We start from the raw sequence: 18,302 nt of genomic DNA on the forward strand, positions 1-18,302 counted from the left end.
CCAGACACCAAAAGGTGTCTGGTTTTCGTCAAATTGAAAGAGACTTTTTGTTTCCGGGTTTCTTCTGCTGTGTCGCACTGATTGGGTGCGACAGGCCATGTGTTGGTCTCTCCCAATAAGATGACCTCTGGGGGAAAGCACGCACAAACCTCCTCCTGTGTTTTTAGTATGAAAGCCTGTGTTTTCCTTTGGTTCGCGCTCTTGTTTTTGACTGGCCGTTCCTGAGACATGTCTCACACGGTGGTAGAACCTGAGCCCGGAGTACTCTGCAGAGTGCTTCGTGATTAGGTGAAGTATTTGTATGTTTGCACCATTAAAGCAGATTATTGTTTAACCCTTATCCTGGCTGCTTTGAATTTTTCCTTCTTTTGAGAACCCGCTCATATAGGAACGGCGCGGAGCAGAGATTCTGCCCCAACAGGCATAAGAAAACATTAATTTGTTTGTTGACTGTAAAAATCTAGAAAACATAAATTTTCCACTGTCTAGTCTGGTCTTCATGTATTTTTGTCATTGCTCATTTTTATAAAAGTCTTTTTTTGATTAATTAAGGTGATTACACTAATTAAACTGCTAAATGCCTGGGTGGATAAGTGTCATTGTGAGAATGTAAAGCAGTGTGACAAGCCTGTTAAATGAAAAATACTTATTTGAATAAACCTGATAAAAGTGAAAAGTTGCACTAAGAACAATGGGAACTATTTGAAAGGCCTCCCTATGGGATGGAGAAGCAAATATACAGAACATGTATTTCCTTGTGTTCACACCGATGCTTTGTCTGAGTGTTGGACGGCTGGGATATACAAAAAAAGAAGAGATGCAGCTGAATATTATCCAATGTGGCTTGTACTTTCTATAGGTTCCGTTAACATAACAATAGAAGGGTCATTTGCAGAGGTGGGACCAAGTCATTATTTTGCAAGTCCGAGTCAAGTCTCAAGTCTTTGCGCTCAAGTCCGAGTCAAGTCTCAAGTCTTTGCGCTCAAGTCCAAGTAAAGTCTCAAGTCAGGATGGGCAAGTTCAAGTCAAGTCCAAGTCCTAAACTTTGACAAAACGAGTCTTAACCTGTTAAGCCCAGGGGCCTCATGTATAACGCCGTGCATAGGATTGTCGTGGGAAGGTTGCTTACGTAGTAGAAATCCGAAAAATAGGTCCATACATTTTCCGCCACTTTCCGATTCACCAAACATTGCGTACCGGCGAGGAAAGTGCGCACGGCACTGCCTACGCCGATTTCCCTTTATAAATCACAACCGACTCGAAATGCGGTGCAGCTTTTGCGGGCTTCACGTAACGCCCATATTTGCCTATAAATAGTCAAACAAACGCCCTTTCATTCATTCAGACTGACTGCATGGAGAAGATCGCAGGAAAACAGCTAAAAAAACAAACATCTCACATCGTGTCAGATTTTGGTTATTTTGGGGAGGTCGAGATAAATCATATTGTTTGGTGGATGCAGTTTGAACCTGAGTAGCAGCATGGAGATCGGATCGTCACCAGAATAAATAATTAAGTGGTCCGAAAAAGGTTAATGACAAAAAAAATACACAGCCTTCCTCAGGCAGTGTGTTTGTACCGAGGACAGGAGACCCCCCCTTGATGAGAAACTGTAAGAAATGATCGGGGAATCCCTCCGGAGTGGAGTCATGACGACTGGATCTGAATTATGTTTTTGTATTTGGTGGTTTGTTTCCCAGCTGTCGATCAGCTGTGAGCAGCGTCTTCCCCCCCCCCGCAGCAACTCTATATCCACCAGTTAAAGAAAATACAACTAATGTGTTGTGTTATATTAGCTGTACAATTTACCACATATGGTGCTCTTAGTTTCCATACCTCCTGTGTTTTACGAACGACTTTTCAAGTCTTGGAAAACGGCATAAAACATGATTAAACATGTATTAAACATAAAACCATGCTCGTATCTACAACCTATAGAAATGCAAAACGGCGTCAGTTTAGACGTAATTCTGTCCTCCTGCTTACCGCATCATTTATGAGAAAACATTTCATAACATTAACACAAAATATTCTAGGTGGTTTTAAATAACATATCCGTATTTATTTATTTCTCCCAGTTATGTTTTTGTGTGCACTGAGGAGTCTCAAACGGGCGTTTTTTTTATTATTTTAAGATTGGCCTTAATCAATGTTTGAAAATGAATTCTTCAAATATGATAAATGAGAGGTAACATTTTATTTATGGTATTATTTCCACATATTTCTCTCCATTCTTCCTTCTGCCAACGGTGTCGCAGTTTCTCGTCTCTCCCGTTTTTGTGCTTAGTGCGTACGCATTGGTTAGAGTTTGCATGGAGGACCGCACGTTTTCCCGTCAAGTTAGTATTTTATAAAATCGCAAATATTGCGTAGAAACTGCCGTACGCCATTTTTTGAGCGTATATCCCTTTATAAATGAGGCCCCAGAGCCTGTTTTTCAGGTTCCAGGCTCGAAAATGCTTTGCCCAAAACAAATGACTATAACTTCTAAAAGGATTATATGAATAATTTATTTTATCAAAGCAAGGTTACATCTGTGAGTTGGATGTAGAAGTGTCAGAATCAATATAGATGTTTGTGTCAGAGTAAATTCAGATGGAACATAGTAAAAAAAAAGGTACATTCTTACCTCCGCCTAAAAAAAAAACAATACTTAAAGTGAAAACCACCCTTGAATGATGGGATGGTAGACTAAAAGCTTTATGAATCCAAAGCATAACATATAATAATTATCCTGTATCAAGATTGAGGCAAAACAAGTGAAATTTGACCTTTTTAGAGAGGTTTAGCAAAAAAAAGTGACCTTTGGGCACATTTGGATACCATCAGTGCCATTTGACCTTTTTCAGGTACCATACTGTAATCATAATTTTATTATCACTATAGGTAATCATTACATCCAAATGCAAGTGTTTTTATAAAATAAAAATAAATGTAAATGGTGTGTGTGTGTGTGTGTGTGTGTGTGTGTGGACTTTGCCACAGTCCTTAACCTCTTAAGCCCTGCCCCCCCGATACCGGGGGGAAAAATGCGTCACTGCAGGAGACAGCGTCTGGGGGCTTCTTAATATTTAAAAACCTATGAATGTCTTATACTCAAATAACGGGAAAAAAACTCAGCAACCTGACGATATGAGCCATTTTTACCGAAACAAAACACAAGTCTCACAAGAAGCGTTAGCCAGTGTTGTAGTCAAGTCACCAATTCACGAGTCCAAGTCACTCTCGAGTCACCACTCTTCGAGTCCGAGTCCAAGTCCGAGTCACCTAGGGAGAGTCGTAGTCGAGTCCGAGTCCAAGTCCGAGTCACCCAAGGAGTGTCCGAGTCTAGTCCGAGTCACCATTACCTGTGTTCGAGTCAGAGTCCAAGTCCGAGTCACCCAAGGAGTGTCCGAGTTGAGTCCGAGTCATCATTACCTGTGTTCGAGTCCGAGTCACCTAAGAAGAGTCCAAGTCAAGTCCGAGTCACAAGTCTTCATGTATTAATCTTCGTGGATATATGTGTTGAAATGTAGCTGCTCCTCTACATTGCTTTTATCCTGTCATGTTATATTAATCTGTCTATTTAAATGCTGTGAAGCGAGTTTGGCTACAATTCTTGTAATAGGTGCTATTGTGGTGCCGAGAGATGGGAGTCGGAGGCGGGGTATCGAAGCTACAAGCTAGACTTTTATTTAGCATCGGAACACACATGTAAACAACTTCATGGACGGGAAGCGAAAAACGGCGAAAACAGGAAGTCCAGCTCACTAAAATATCCGTGCGGAACAATACCCCAACCCATAGATCCGTGGGTGAATAATGTCAATCACCACACTATACAAATATAAAAGTTAATTCATATTATTATTATTATTATATATAAATAAACTATATTTAAAATGAGTTACCTTTTAGAGAAGTGATTATATTTGTATGCCAATATTTTCCTATGGTAAAGTTTTCGTTTTGCACTTGTATATTCTGATAGTAATAAGATCGGGACTCTTATTTTGAAGTAACTTTTACCGGTTAAATCGGTTTACTAATAAAGATTTAGCCCCAGAAAGCACATGGCTACTTAGCATGCAAAAGGAGTCATTCTGCATGTTAAGTAGCCATGTGCTTTCGTGTTATCGGCTGAATCTTTATTTATTGATTAGATCACGTTACTCTGATGATAGTGTTCAAGACAGCTATTATGTCTGAACTCGATCCTTAGAGTAATGTGTTACGGAGCCTTCTCTTCAATATTGTTTCCACATAACGAGCATTTTGCGCTGCTCTTTTCCAATGTGGAAGCAGAATGTGTGAAAGCATACAGCACGATGCAGGGTGTGTCTCTAGACATCTTTAGACTGGAATAGCGGGGCCCAGTACTGAACTCGCCTCGCAGGTGCACACGCCAGGACAGAGGACATCAGACTCCAGAGAAAACTTGCTCGAGTCCAAGTCTGAGTCATCATTACCTGTGTTTGAGTCCGAGTCCGAGTCAAAGTCCGAGTCACCCAAGGAGTGTCAGAGTCGAGTCCGAGTCCAAGTCATCATTATCTGTGTTCGAGTCCGAGTCCAAGTCATCATTCACGAGTCCAAGTCCGAGTCGCATCAATCAGTGTGCAAGTCCGAGTCGAGTCACGAAAATCGGCACTCGAGTCGAGTCACGAGTCCCGAAAATCGGCACTCGAGTCCGAGTCCAGGACTCGAGTACTCCATCTCTGGCCTTAGCCCTTAGTGAAAACAGGCTGATGCTACTTCCGGTGCGAACTAGCAAAAACGATCTTTAAAACTTAATATGTTATGCACAAACTACATATCATCTGAAAGCTGATACTCCACAGATTAGTTTGATATAAGTATCATTACTGTAGGACACAAACTCACTGAGCTAGCAGCCAAAATAGAGCAAGAAATCAACAACAGTGTTCTAAACCATAACAATAATTATGTCTTACCGTTGCTGTTTTGTGATCAAAAGTCGTGTTAAAGGGAATAAAAACGCTGCTCAAGGTTAATCCAACGTCTCTTAGTCACATTAGAATTGTTGCTGATAATCCATCATTACATTCATGGCCGCAGAGTAGGTATAACGTTTTGGAGTCCTGTTACAGAAGCCTCTCTCTCTCCCCTTGACGTAAGTGTTTAGCGGGATTTACTAACTCCCCCTCGATTCTATTGGCTCTAAAGTTTCAAAAAAGGTGTCAATCACCCAAATCGACCAATGGGTACCAGAAATAGGATCCTGCGTAGTATGAATAATGCCAGCAGCGGCTGCTTTATGCACATGACGCAGCACAGCCAGCCGCACAGCCAGCCGCACAGCCAGCCGCACAGCCAGCCGCACAGCCAGCCGCACAGCCAACCGCACAGCACAGCGAACAGAGAACACAGAGACAACAGCAGGCAACAGAACATAATATTACAAGGACGAGGATTTATTTGCTTTTAGGACTTGCAAATAATGGCACCCAGAAAGAGGCTGTATAAGCTTGAAGACGCCGTGGAAATGGTGTTCGCTGACTCTCCGTCAGAAGATGATGATGTACTTCGGCCACAATCAGACCCTGATTATGAACTTCAGGAAAGGTATGTACTCTCTCTGTTTGTATCTATTAGTTGTGTATTTGGTGTAATCTATAGTAATTCCACACTCGCAAAATACAAAATGGACACCGCTTTGTTTTTGTAGCGTTATCGTTCCATGAGAAACTAAAACAATGGGAACATCATGTTGGTGAATGTATAAATAGATTAATTGTATTTCGTGACTAACACGGCAGTATATAAATAAAGCTGTATTGTATATCAACCCAGTCTATCAATAGACAAGTTTACGCGCCAAAACACGGGTAGCGCCATAACCCTACACAAATGCACTTCATTTCCGCCGGAAGTCTTTTGCACAGCGTCTGTCGCTGTAAACCGGTGTAAACAGTCAGACGGGCACTGGTGTAAACACAGCGATTTCGATGCTAACAGTGATGCTAGCTTGGGAACACGATTCTACTTCTTTGACTGGAGATGGCGTTACTCTCCCCCACCCGAATTCAGTGCAAAACTGGGAGGATAACATGACGACGTGGCCCAGCATAACGTACAGCAAAATTTGCTCCTACTTCGTTCAATCCATGGCAATAGATGGAAAAGCAATGGACAGTCTGAAGGCATATCATAAGGCTGCGCACATTCTACTTTGCCCACATGCTCCCGAAAATTGTTGACGATTTTGTTGAGGGAAGGTTACAGTTCTTCAGTAAATATCTCAGCATTTTAAAACCAAAATAAACTGCCTTATTTAGGTCATGCCCACAGGAGCCAACAGTTGTCTGTTGTTTACATAATGCACAATTTACATGATCTCTTTATGCTGTGCAATATATCATATGTGCCTGTACTGTTTGAGTGAAAATAAAGTTTGATGTAATTTAATTATTGCACTGTTATTGCATTATTGCATTTCATATGTTCCTTAGAGTGCTACAATTTCTTTTAACACAGTTCATCATTCATATTAAGCTCATACTGTACATAAATAACACTGAATTAATTAATTGTTGAGAGGAAACTAAAGAAATGGCTTCAACAAGAAAGATCACATGTTTAATCCTAACAGGTATTACAAATTAAAATATAAAAGCAGCCCACACAATTACATCACTATGAAAATATTCATATATAATATTAAAAAATACAATGCATGCAGTATTTGTTGTGTTTATCTGTATTTAATGAACAACATGGCTGGGTGCTGGGTGCTGGTTTGTGGTCGTAGCACTCTCTATCTAACCACTCGTTCAGGTGCTTTCTCGAGTGATTGCAACCAACTACCGCACACGTAGTTCCCGAACCACTTTTCTTCATGTTGTAATTGTTATATCCTCTTTGTCTCTGCGATATCAGTGCTTTGTCGGCACAACGGAGCTAGCTAGCAAAACAAACCCAGTCCGCCAAAACGGAAGTGCATTGCATCGAAGGGAGGAGTTCAGGATGTAGAGCGGAAACGGCTCAATAACTTGTGTATATACAGTGGGGCAAAAAAGTATTTAGTTAGCCAGCAATTGTGCAAGTTCTCCCACTTAAAAAGATGAGGCCTGTCATTTTCCTCCTAGGTATACCTCAACTATGAGAGACAAAATGAGAAAAAGAAAAAATATCCAGAAAATCACATTGTCTGATTTTTAAAGACTTTATTTGCAAATTATGGTGGAAAATAAGTATTTGGTCAATAACAAAAGTTCATCTCAATACTTTGTTATATACCCTTTGTTGGCAATGACAGAGGTCAAACGTTTTCTGTAAGTCTTCACAAGGTTTTCACACACTGTTGCTGGTATTTTGGCCCATTCCTCCATGCAGATCTCCTCTAGAGCAGTGATGTTTTGGGGCTGTCGCTGGGCAACACAGACTTTCAACTCCCTCCAAAGATTTTCTATGGGGTTGAGATCTGGAGACTGGCTAGGCCACTCCAGGACCTTGAAATGCTTCTTACGAAGCCGCCACTCCATTGCCCAGGCGGTGTGTTTGGGATCATTGTCATGCTGAAAGACCCAGCCACGTTTCATCTTCAATGCCCTTGCTGATGGAAGGAGGTTGTCACTCAAAATCTCACGACACATGGCCCCATTCATTCTTTCCTTTGTTTGTAGGTGACCAAATACTTATTTAACAACATAATTTGCAAATAAATTCTTTAACAATCAGACGGTGATTTTCTGGATTTTTTTTTCTCATTCTGTCTCTCATAGTTGAAGTGTACCTAGGATGAAAATTACAGGCCTCTCTCATCTTTTTAAGTAGGAGAACTTGCACAATTGGTGGCTGACTAAATACTTTTTTCGTGTATATATACACACACATACACTGTTATTTCACACACGCTAAATGGAGGAATTATTTCTGATTTGAGTTACATTTTTGAAAGAATAAGCCAGTGAAGTAAATCGATTTTGTTTTTTCCACATTTGTTTTCACAGTCATGAAGACGAGTATCAAATGGCTTCTGGATCACAGCCATCAACATCTGCCTCATCCGAGCTACGACGTGCATCAGATCAGCATACAGTTGCCCCAGAGCCATCAACATCCAAGCTATGCCACCGGACGTCTGTACCAGTACTAACTCAGCCTCCCTCTGCATCTTCTGATTCAGTGGACAGACTGTCAGGAGGAAAGTTAAACGGGCTGGTGTGTGGCAGACTAAGATTGTTACCGTTCCTGACGCTGTGGTGGACTACAACAGAAGCATGGGCTGCGTGGATGTGTCTGATGCTTTGATTGGGTAATACAGCGTTCACCACAAAACCATAAAATGGTACAAGAATTGGTTTTACCATTTTCTGGACATTGCAGCGGTGAACAGCTTCCTTCTCCACAAGGAGCTGCACAAGATGAGGGGTGACCCCGGCAGGACGAAGCGACACACCCAGAAGTCCTTCAGGGAGCAGCTTGCTGCAGACATGAGGGGTGAAGTCCCTGCAGCTGCAGCACCACCACTCCCCCCCATCCTCACTCGTATGCATTCCCAAGTATTATGGGGAAGATGCCACCGCGCTCAGGAGGTGCTCTGGTGTTGGCAACAAAACGGTGAAGACCTATCTACTGCACTAAGTGCCTGCTGCCTCAATTCAAAAACACTAAACACATTTAGGTTGTGTACATTTTTTCTTTTTTGCCAATGTTTACAAAAAAAATGCTTGTGGTGTTATTTTGGTTTTAGTGTAGTTTTTTTAGTGTGTTATTTTTTAAATAAATCTGCTCCTGTTGGAGACAAATTTATCCTATGTTTCCTCATTTTTATTGTGCAAGTAAACCTTCCTAGAAGTGTTAGTCGGGTGATAAACATGTAAGGACTGTGGCAAAGTCCACACACGGACACCATTTACATAAAAAAAAGAAATGTAATTTTAAAAAAAAGTAATTTTTTTTATTTTTATAAAAACACTTGTATTTGGATGGAATGATTGGATGGAATGATTACCTATAGCAACCTTTTTGATATTGTGAAGCTGACAATTGATAGCCCGACCAAGCAAGGACGCAGAGGCAGAACGTCCAAAAATACAACCCGGTGTTGGCATTTATTAAAATCATACACATGATATGACACAGCCTCAATCTGCTGCTCCTGTGCGCACAGTCACCAGCCACCACACTCCCAGCTCCTAACAGACAGGGAAACAGAGCCTAAATACACACACACCCTAATCAACCAACAAGACACAGGTGAGGGGGGGAGGAGACAACACAGGGCACCAGGTGCACACAATCAACGACAGACATGCGGAAAGGGGAATACTTTTCAACAACAATAAAGCTAACCCCGTTACAACCCGTAACGGAGGCCGAGAACTATGGGCCCATAGATCACCTCCGTTACAGATATGAATTGCCATTTTTTTTTTTTTTGTTATCAGCATGCCAACGATTGAGAATTATCAACAGGGGGGTGGGGGGTTGAGGAGCTTGACACTCGTGAACTATCAGCAGGAGGGCGGGGGGAGCTTCGCTGCGGGGCAGCAGTGTGTGGACCTGTCAGCGCAACTTAGGATGCCAAATTTAACAATAACATTTAAATAATTGGTTTAAACGGCATAGTAATAAGGACGATCGTCCGCTCTGTGATTCTCCAGAACACACATGTTGTGATATTAGGGTCATGCAGCGTAAGATGAGATCGCTGTCACTTTAAGAGAGAGAGAGAGAGAGAGGTGTGGCTTGTGCATGTGTGTGTGTGTGTGTGGATGGTACAGCGACAGTGAGGGAACGTGTGAATGTTTCTGGAAGTTTAACGAGGAAGCAGAAAAACAGAGGTCTGTGATGTATTTTGTGAAACAGAAGAACAGCTAAATAAATGCAACGGCCTCCCAAGAAGAGCTCGCCTCTCTCCAGTCATTTAAGCTAAAGTGGGTTATTGAACCTGAAGCTTGTTGCTTCTGCCCTCCTCGACTACGGTCTGGGAGACGACAGGAAAGTTCTACACACAGATTGCCAGTCCGCCCCTTTGTAGCATATTATTTCGACGAGAGATGAGCAGATCGCCACTGGGCTTTCAACTAAAGACACAGCCACGCAAAAACTGCGGCATTTGTACAGCTCCTTATGGGTACTGCAATATGTGAAGTGTTTTCCTCCATGGTGAAACGATCAGCACTGCACCACGGAGGAAAGCGGCAGAAAGTCGCCTGGAGTTAAAGAGAGCGGGGCTGCGTTGCGTGCATGGCTTCCTTCTGCAGGTAACTGGGAGACGCGCTCTGGCGGCGGTCTCGTTCATGATCCGAAAATACAATTTAAATATTTTGCACACTTATTCCTAGTGTGCCACTGGTTATGGTCGGCATTGGCATGCGTGCCAGGGGTTGCCGACCCCTGACCTATACTGATAATACAATTATTTTTACAGTATGGTACCTGAAAAAGGTCAAATGGCAGTCCAAGTCGAGCCACAAGTGTTTTTTGATTTTGTCAAGTCGAGTCCAAAGTCATCTGACTCGAGTCCACACCTCTGGTCATTTGTAACCCTCCTAAACATTCATTCCAAAACGTTCAAACTTTTATACAAGGTGCACCAAGCAATTACGTTCTCCTGGGTCATTATGCTGATAAGAAACAAGGAGTCAGCGAAGTCTAACGGGGTCTGAAAGATAGTGTTTCCTAAATACTCAAAATAAGAAAACCAGATACACAACCTATACAGAACTTGGGGTTGAAAAAAGAGAATATTGTTCCAAAAGTAAAGGCTGTTGCCATAGACTGGTAAGTGATGGCTACAATATTCTTTAGGCATTTATTCTTGGCATGTATGTAGGGGTGCAACAACTAATCGACTTAATCGATTACCAAATTAGTTGCCAACTAATTCAGTCGTCGATTCGTTGGTGACGTCCTCACGTGTGTTTTACGCGCCGTTAAGCTGCAAGGTTATTGGTCTTTTTATTGGTACTGGAGACATTTAACAAATATACAGGGCTGCCAACACTCACGCATTGAGCGTGAGAGTCACGCAATTAACCCATATCTCACGCAAAGGTCAGTAGGACAAGGTCAACACCACACATACTTTTGCTATTTCGATTTACACACGGCATCCATTGCACATCTGTCCGTCCTGGGAGAGGGATCCCTCCTCTGTTGCTCTCCCTGAGGTTTCTCCCATGTTCCCCTTTAAACTGTGGGTTTTCTCTGGAAGTTTTTCCTTGTACGATGTGAGGGTCCAAGGACAGAGGGTGTCGTATTGTCATACTGATATTCTGTACAAACTGTGAAGACCACTGAGACAAATGTAACATTTGTGTCATTGGGCTATATAAATAAACATTGATTGATATTGTAAACAGCAGCAGAAACCATTACATACTCTACCATGAAGGCTCAACTACAAGTATTTATATTGATAATATTAACTTATAAGAGCTGTGATTATCCATTGCATCAATTTTTTTATGTCAGAAAAGTTTTTCATCCGAAACCCAAAGATATTACATTTGGAGTTTTGTAAAACAAAACAAAGCAAATGTTTTTAAAAGCTTTAGCTAAATGTTTAGCTAAATATTTAAGAGTAGAACTGGAACAAGCTCAGTGTCTTGGTCACACAAAAAATAAACATAGGTTTGTTGTAAAGTTTTTTGTTTGATGGCAGGGCTGCCAACACTCACGCATTGAGCGTGAGAGTCACGCAATTAACCCATATCTCACGCACTCACGCCTTTCCTCACGCTAAGTTTTCGTCCAAAATAAAATGTATATAAAAATAAAGTGAAGGAAAAGCAAACCGAGCGGTCTACAAAATGAGACGGTCTTCTGGCTTACTTCATTAAAGTTGGAACGATATTGGGAGATTCTGATTCTGATTTCACGGATCAATAACTCATGAACAAAACGTTATTCAGACACAAATGACGTCTCCTAAGGTACCCTGGTAAGGTTGACAACGAACTACAATCAGAATTTGATCAAAAAAAAGCCAATACGCGTCGTCCTCCAAGGTGGACACATTACATTGGGCTCTATCTGCAGCCGGAGAAGAAACGAGTGCTCAGGGAGCGTCTGCAAAGTGCAACTCCGAAAAAAGAGAAAACAATAATATTCAATCACTATTATACAGCTTATTACTACCACACTCACTACACACATCAATAGTCTCCTGTTGGTCATACTAAAGCAAGGAGTTTGGAAGAATATGCTTTTGAATAATTTTGGGGAATATTTATAATGTATAATATTCAATAAATATGGCATCATCTTAAATAACTTTACTATTATACAGTATATTTCTACCAAACTCACTATTTGCATTGTTGTTGTTAGCATCTGGTTAGCTAGCTGCGCTAATGGATATTAGAACCATACCTGCCAACCCTACCGATTTGGGCGGTAGTCTACCGCTTTTGACATGTTTCTACCGCCTACCGACTTAGCTGGCTTTCCCTACCGATTTTCAATCTTCCCAAACTATAACAAATAAAAATGACACTCCATAGACACTAGGACTCAACTTTTGGTGGACACCATTTGCAGCGTGATCGCATCATACAAACAGTCCTCTGTGTTTCTGAAAGACAAACAACGTGCAGACCGGGGGTAACGCTGTCGGAAAGGCAGCGTTACCCCGACGAGGCATTTGAGTCCCGCAGGATTTCCCCGTTAATATCAGTGTCTCGAAAACACATGTTGGCGACTGAAAGACATCCAGTGTTTGGTCTTTTCCGGAAGCATCCTACAGTGTCTCAACTGAAAGAGGACCACAAACACACACAAAATATAATACAATTTTGAGATATTTTTCTCCCATTCTTTCACTTTTCTGACATTTTCAACACCAAACATATCGTTAATGTCTCTGTTTATTGAACTACAGCAATACGAAAGCCATCACACTTTATCAGTAGACAAATGCAGGAAATTACTTTTTAAAAATGCAGTATTTTCTGATATATGGCGCAACACAAAAATATTTCGCTCTGTGCAAACCTTTAACTCTAATATGTCAACAACATGAAACAAGAATATGAACCTGGCTTTATTCAATGTTCACACAAGAGTTCTACATCCTGACACATCCTTCATCTACACTTTCTCAACTGGAAGAGGACCAGAAACACATAAAAAAATATAATAAAATGTGGAGACTTTGGGATATTTATCTCCCATTCCTTTACTTTTCGGGTATTTTACAGACCAGACATGTCGTTGATGTCACTGTTTACCAAACTACCACTTTTTCTGAAAAATGCATAAAATGATGCAATATATGTTAAATACATGGTTTATACATGTAATTACTGGGGTTCAATTTCTTCTGATTACCTAATTTGGGCGTGCACATTTGCCACGCGCAAACCTACCTCTTTTGGATGTGGAAAGGTTGGCATGTATGTAGAAGCTGTTTCTAAAACAAGGAAAGGGAGAGCTCTGTCCTGTCAGACTGAGATAACTACAACTCAGTGAGGTAAGGGACTCTGTTTAGATAGTTAACTTTAGTCTAGTTATCTCAGTGGGTCTCAAACGTTTTGGTCACCATATATGAGAATAAATGAAAAACAGTTATGAAATACTATGACAGTAAAACAAGAATACAGTTTAAAAAGGTGAGTGATTTGTAAAATATCCATAAAGAAAAATAAAATCTGTTTACAGTTCTGTTTCATATGGGTGTTGAGAGATGTATCCATAAATTCCTTTTGCTCTCAAAGTGCACCAGATTGACGCATTTAACTTCAATATAAAAATTTAAAAAACACACACACACTTGTAAAATAGCACTTTACCTCTGCTTACACCTATATGCCATTCTTTATGCTGTGAGCTGATTATCGAACCTTCATTGTAAGAGTCGCAGGTACGTACACTGTATGTGCGTATTCCACTGTAGCCCCGGTACATTAATGGGAAACCCTAGTTTGTAACACTGTACACATGAACGTTTCTTTTTTCGGTTCACCAAAAAAAAAATTCACTCCAAGCTGAACTCAAATGTTGGCAGCCCTGAATATATGTCATGTATTATTGCTACAAAAACCTTATATCGCAGTCTTAGTGTCACCAACTAATTTCTAATATGCAAAAAGACAAACAAATGCGTCTATGATGTATTTTCGATCAGACGAGATCTCTCTCTCCCGTCTGTGTGCGAGGGGGCGGGGCAGTTTACACACACGCAGCTACAGTACATGCAGCAACACACTGCGGGGATGGCGGAGGGAACGCGCTCCGAGGTGTGGTTAAACTTTACCCGTCTCGATGTGGACAATGCTCGTTGCCAAAAGTGCAATAAGAGTTTATCATGTAAGGGCGGTAACACGAACAATTTGTCTAAACATTTAGCAAAAGCGCACCACATTCAGGCGGAGGAATGCACCGGGTTCGACTGTCTTTCTAGTAGCTCTGAAGCCCCATCCACGAGTAACTTTTCCACGTCAGGTGTTATGTATGCTAGCAGCAACACACGGAGTTAACTCCATTAGATTAGAGGTAACTGAGTTAGTTTGTTAAAGTTTCAGCTATTCTGTTTACAGTTCTGTCATCACATTATTTAGTACGATTTGTTAAAACACTATATTATTGATTTATTTTAAATAAAAAGCAATGTTAATTTTGTTCAAAATGTGTTTAGTTAATTTAATAATATATGTATTTTTGAATCAAGTATTAATCTATATTGTATTCATTGTTAGTTTCCACATGCCTAAAACAAGCTCAAGCTAAATCTAAAAGTTGATGGCTAAATAAGAGCGTTTGAGAAATTGTGCAAGGCACACAGTAATAGTCCGAATAGTCGATTCATCGTTTCATTAATCGATAGATTAATCGATTATCAAATTAGTCGTTTGTATGTCGCATTTTGAGCCCTGGTAATGGAAATAATTTGCAGGAACATTAGAGAAGAAGAAAATCTAAAACAGGGGAGTGACAGAAAAAGCTTTAAAAAATAAAAAAGGTGCAGATATACAGTGGGAATTTGTTTCTGTTTTGGGGGGACTGAGCTAAAAGACAGTAGTGTGAAAGAGGTTTCTCCTACTATCAGTTTATAAAACCAAGGGCTCCTCTGAGGCCATATTTAGCTTTTCAGAAAACTGCTTTGGTTTTAAATGGACAACACAAACTAGCCTTCACCATCACACAGCGTTTCCGCCAGGGGGCGTCTTGCCGTCATTTGATGACCTTATTCAGCTCGGAATGCCCTGAACTCGAGCCGAGGGCATCCAAAAAAATAAATGATTCAAGAGAAGATTGAGTTTTTATAGCTTGAAATGACGAAAAGGAAAAAGGACATCCCTCTGTTGGAGGGGCAAAGGAGTCTGGTGGGATTATTTTCACCGCCAGCAAAGCGTGTTTCTGTGACGGAAAGTGTACTGCCGGCGAGCCTTGACGGGGGGTGCTAGTGGAGCACGCGAGTGAACTGCGAGCGCTGGAGCCTCGCAGCGGTGAAACCGAGGCTCCGTGGTAAACTGTGGTAACATGAAGAGCCGTTTAGGAGCCGTTTAGGAGCCGAAAGAGCCGGCTCTTCTTAGTGAGACGAGCCAAATGATCCGGCTCTTTGTCACTAATACGTAAAGAGATAGTATCTATAAAAAGGGACAGCTCAATTCAAAATTCAAGTCACGTGACACAACGTGACGTCACACCTCAGCCCTGGTCTGGCGGAAACACTGCCCTCACACATTCATATTTTGAGGCTACAATGAAAGTGGCCACCTGCTCATCAGTAGCAACAAATATTCACATGAACAGTCAAACACCGAAGGCCAAGCTACCGAAAGCTAATTTATTGTATGGTTAAAAGTCAATGCTCTTATCAAACTACCTGAAAGAAATGGAATTAGACATAACTACTGTAAACTTAGAACAAAAACAGGTCTAGTGTCTGTGGCGACCAAAACAGATCAAAGGTTTGACTGAATGTTTGGATTTTTAACAGATGTCCCGAATACCATTTTTCAGGCTCCGGTAATCAGCAGCGAACCGCTTCAACACGTGTATTTCGGTTTATTCACGGCATTAATTTGGTTATTCTACAGTATTGTTGTTTTATAGTTATTTGTTAATGTATACAACCCAATTTGTGTTCTTTGAAATTGAAAAGGAAATTGCATTGTGTTTGTTACTTTCGTTGCAGTTGTATATGTCTTTAAGTGTAATTTGGCTTGGCTTCCTATTTTGTATGGACATGCTTTTATTTTGAAGGAGAGTTAGTGCTGTTGACAGGAAGTTGTTGTTGCTATGGAAACAACATGACGGATATTAAGGGAGAAAAGTAATATCTACATATAAAGAATGAGAAAGTAAAGGATAAAGTTTATGGTTAAGTGTTAGCACCCCCCGAAGAGGCACAAGCTCTTACATTGATATTGGAGATTTCAATAAATTCAATTTGGCAGCCGCAGTGCAGCACGATGAATATCCGAATAATGAAATTGAAACCCGAATAGTACTCCAACGAACGAATATTCGGATACAGCCCTAATGTCCATAAATGTGACTTAAATAATTAATTAAAATGCGTGTTTTCATATTGTTTGCCCCCTAGTGGCCATAAATCTGTACGCAGCTCTAATTTAAATATTCCAACTGTCATTTACCTACGTCTTGGAAGTTTTGGTGGAGACAGTTGGGAAAATAATGTTTAAACCAATTGTAAAGACAGCAAGTGCATAGTTTATGATTGTATAAGATAATCGTATGAATGCAGAATGTGTGTTTCTGAGACCTGGCGGCAATGTTTGTCCTCTGGGAAGATGGCGTTCCTGGCTCAATCCTAAGCAAAGAAGACTTACCAGTTTGAACCAGTGAGTACCTACATTCTGATTGTGAAATGCCCTCTTTTGCATATACTGAATAAGGACACTATTCGGGGAACTAGCACCATATTGCTGTATTTGATGACTAATTCCATTTTTGTAAGAATAATAAATACATGTATCCTGATTATTGAAACTCAAGCCATATCGAGTGCCACTTTTCTAACAGAGACCAACACTTTTTTTCCCCAGGACCAGATTATTCACATTCAACTTTGGAATTGTATGCATGACAATACAACCATATGGGTTTCATATTCCATAAGTTGACAAGAAGACAGATAATATCCATAAATCACACACAGGCCTTATTTTGTGCAAAGAGTGCAGGACGACAAATCATAAGCACAGAGCAGCAAAGAACCAGGATGAAAATAACTTCACCTAAATCAAATTTTAAAAAGGAGCTTCTCTTTTCTTACTGACAGGGGATTTATCCAAAAAGACAAAGTGGGAGTTAGAAAGGAGGACAGCCAGGGCAGGCAGTGAAACCAGGAGAATATAGAAATTATTTAGATATTCTACTAAACTGTTAGACAGTGCTTCTTGGATTTATCCATATATGTCAGGACAAACTGCAAAACTAGAATGAACAGGATCCAAAGGAGAATGTCCATCCTCCACATGGAAGATGGTCCAATAAAAACAAAAGGTACTGGAATTTGCAGGGACTCTGGGAACGTGTCACTCATGACTTAAAGGGAGAATCAGGTTAATTTCTAGGGGCAAAGTGATTACCCACTGAGGTTAAAAGGTTATGCACAATGAGCTGTGGTTTTAAGGGAAACGACTGGGATCAATACAAATCCCTAAATCATTTTCAAAAGTGAATTGGTGTGAACGACATACTCGAGGAACATCAGAAGGAAAGTCACACTGATGAAGATAAAGTGGATTTTAAAAAGGTGCTACTATTGAACTCATGACCTCTCCTGTCAGGTGGAACAGATCACAATCTCCTTAATTGATCTCAGTGGCCCTCAGCAGATAACATGCATCTCCCCTACTACAAACTTCCAAAAAAGATCAATATAAAAGCAAAAAATAACCTTTAAATAGCAACATTTTTTGTTAAACACTTGAAATATCTACCAGAAGTTAAGAACCCAGCATTGCAGATAAACCTCATGATATGATTTCAGGAATATCATATTTAAATTTTAAAAAATGCCCACCAGCTCGACGGCAACTGCGCTGCGGATGCCTCCGGCCCTCTCAAAGGCCCAGGGGAAGTTGAGCAGCCCGGCTCCCAGGGCGGACTTCAGCATGATGAAAATGGCCCCCATGGAACCCAGCCGAGGTTGGGTGGCCACGTCCAGCCGAGGCTTGTTTGAGGCTGAAGCCAGCAGGCTAATGCTCTCTCTGGCTAACTCCTCCATGCTTCGACCGGCGGGAAACTCACAGGGGGGCACACACACTGACGCACACACCCGCTCACAAGGAGCATACATACACCCACACGAGCTGCCAACCACTCCCCTGGCCCGGTGCTGCTCTGTGGGCCGGGCCGCTCACTGGGCAAGGTGAGCCGGG

At 41.1% G+C, this 18,302-nt stretch overlaps 1 protein-coding gene across 1 annotated transcript in view; it reads right to left on the reverse strand.

The window, feature by feature from the left end:
* The window catches only part of slc38a8a (solute carrier family 38 member 8a), a 75,411-nt gene extending 57,109 nt beyond the window's left edge, over window positions 1–18,302 (reverse strand). Inside the window, exon 1 of the mRNA XM_079680847.1 lies at window positions 17,945–18,302. Coding sequence (XP_079536973.1) covers window positions 17,945–18,220 — 276 coding nt within the window. The 5' untranslated portion in view covers window positions 18,221–18,302. The remainder of the gene's footprint in view (window positions 1–17,944) is intronic.

The sequence above is a fragment of the Notothenia rossii genome, assembly GCF_949606895.1.
Source record: "Notothenia rossii genome assembly, chromosome: 5".
Taxonomy (NCBI): Eukaryota; Metazoa; Chordata; class Actinopteri; order Perciformes; family Nototheniidae; genus Notothenia; species Notothenia rossii.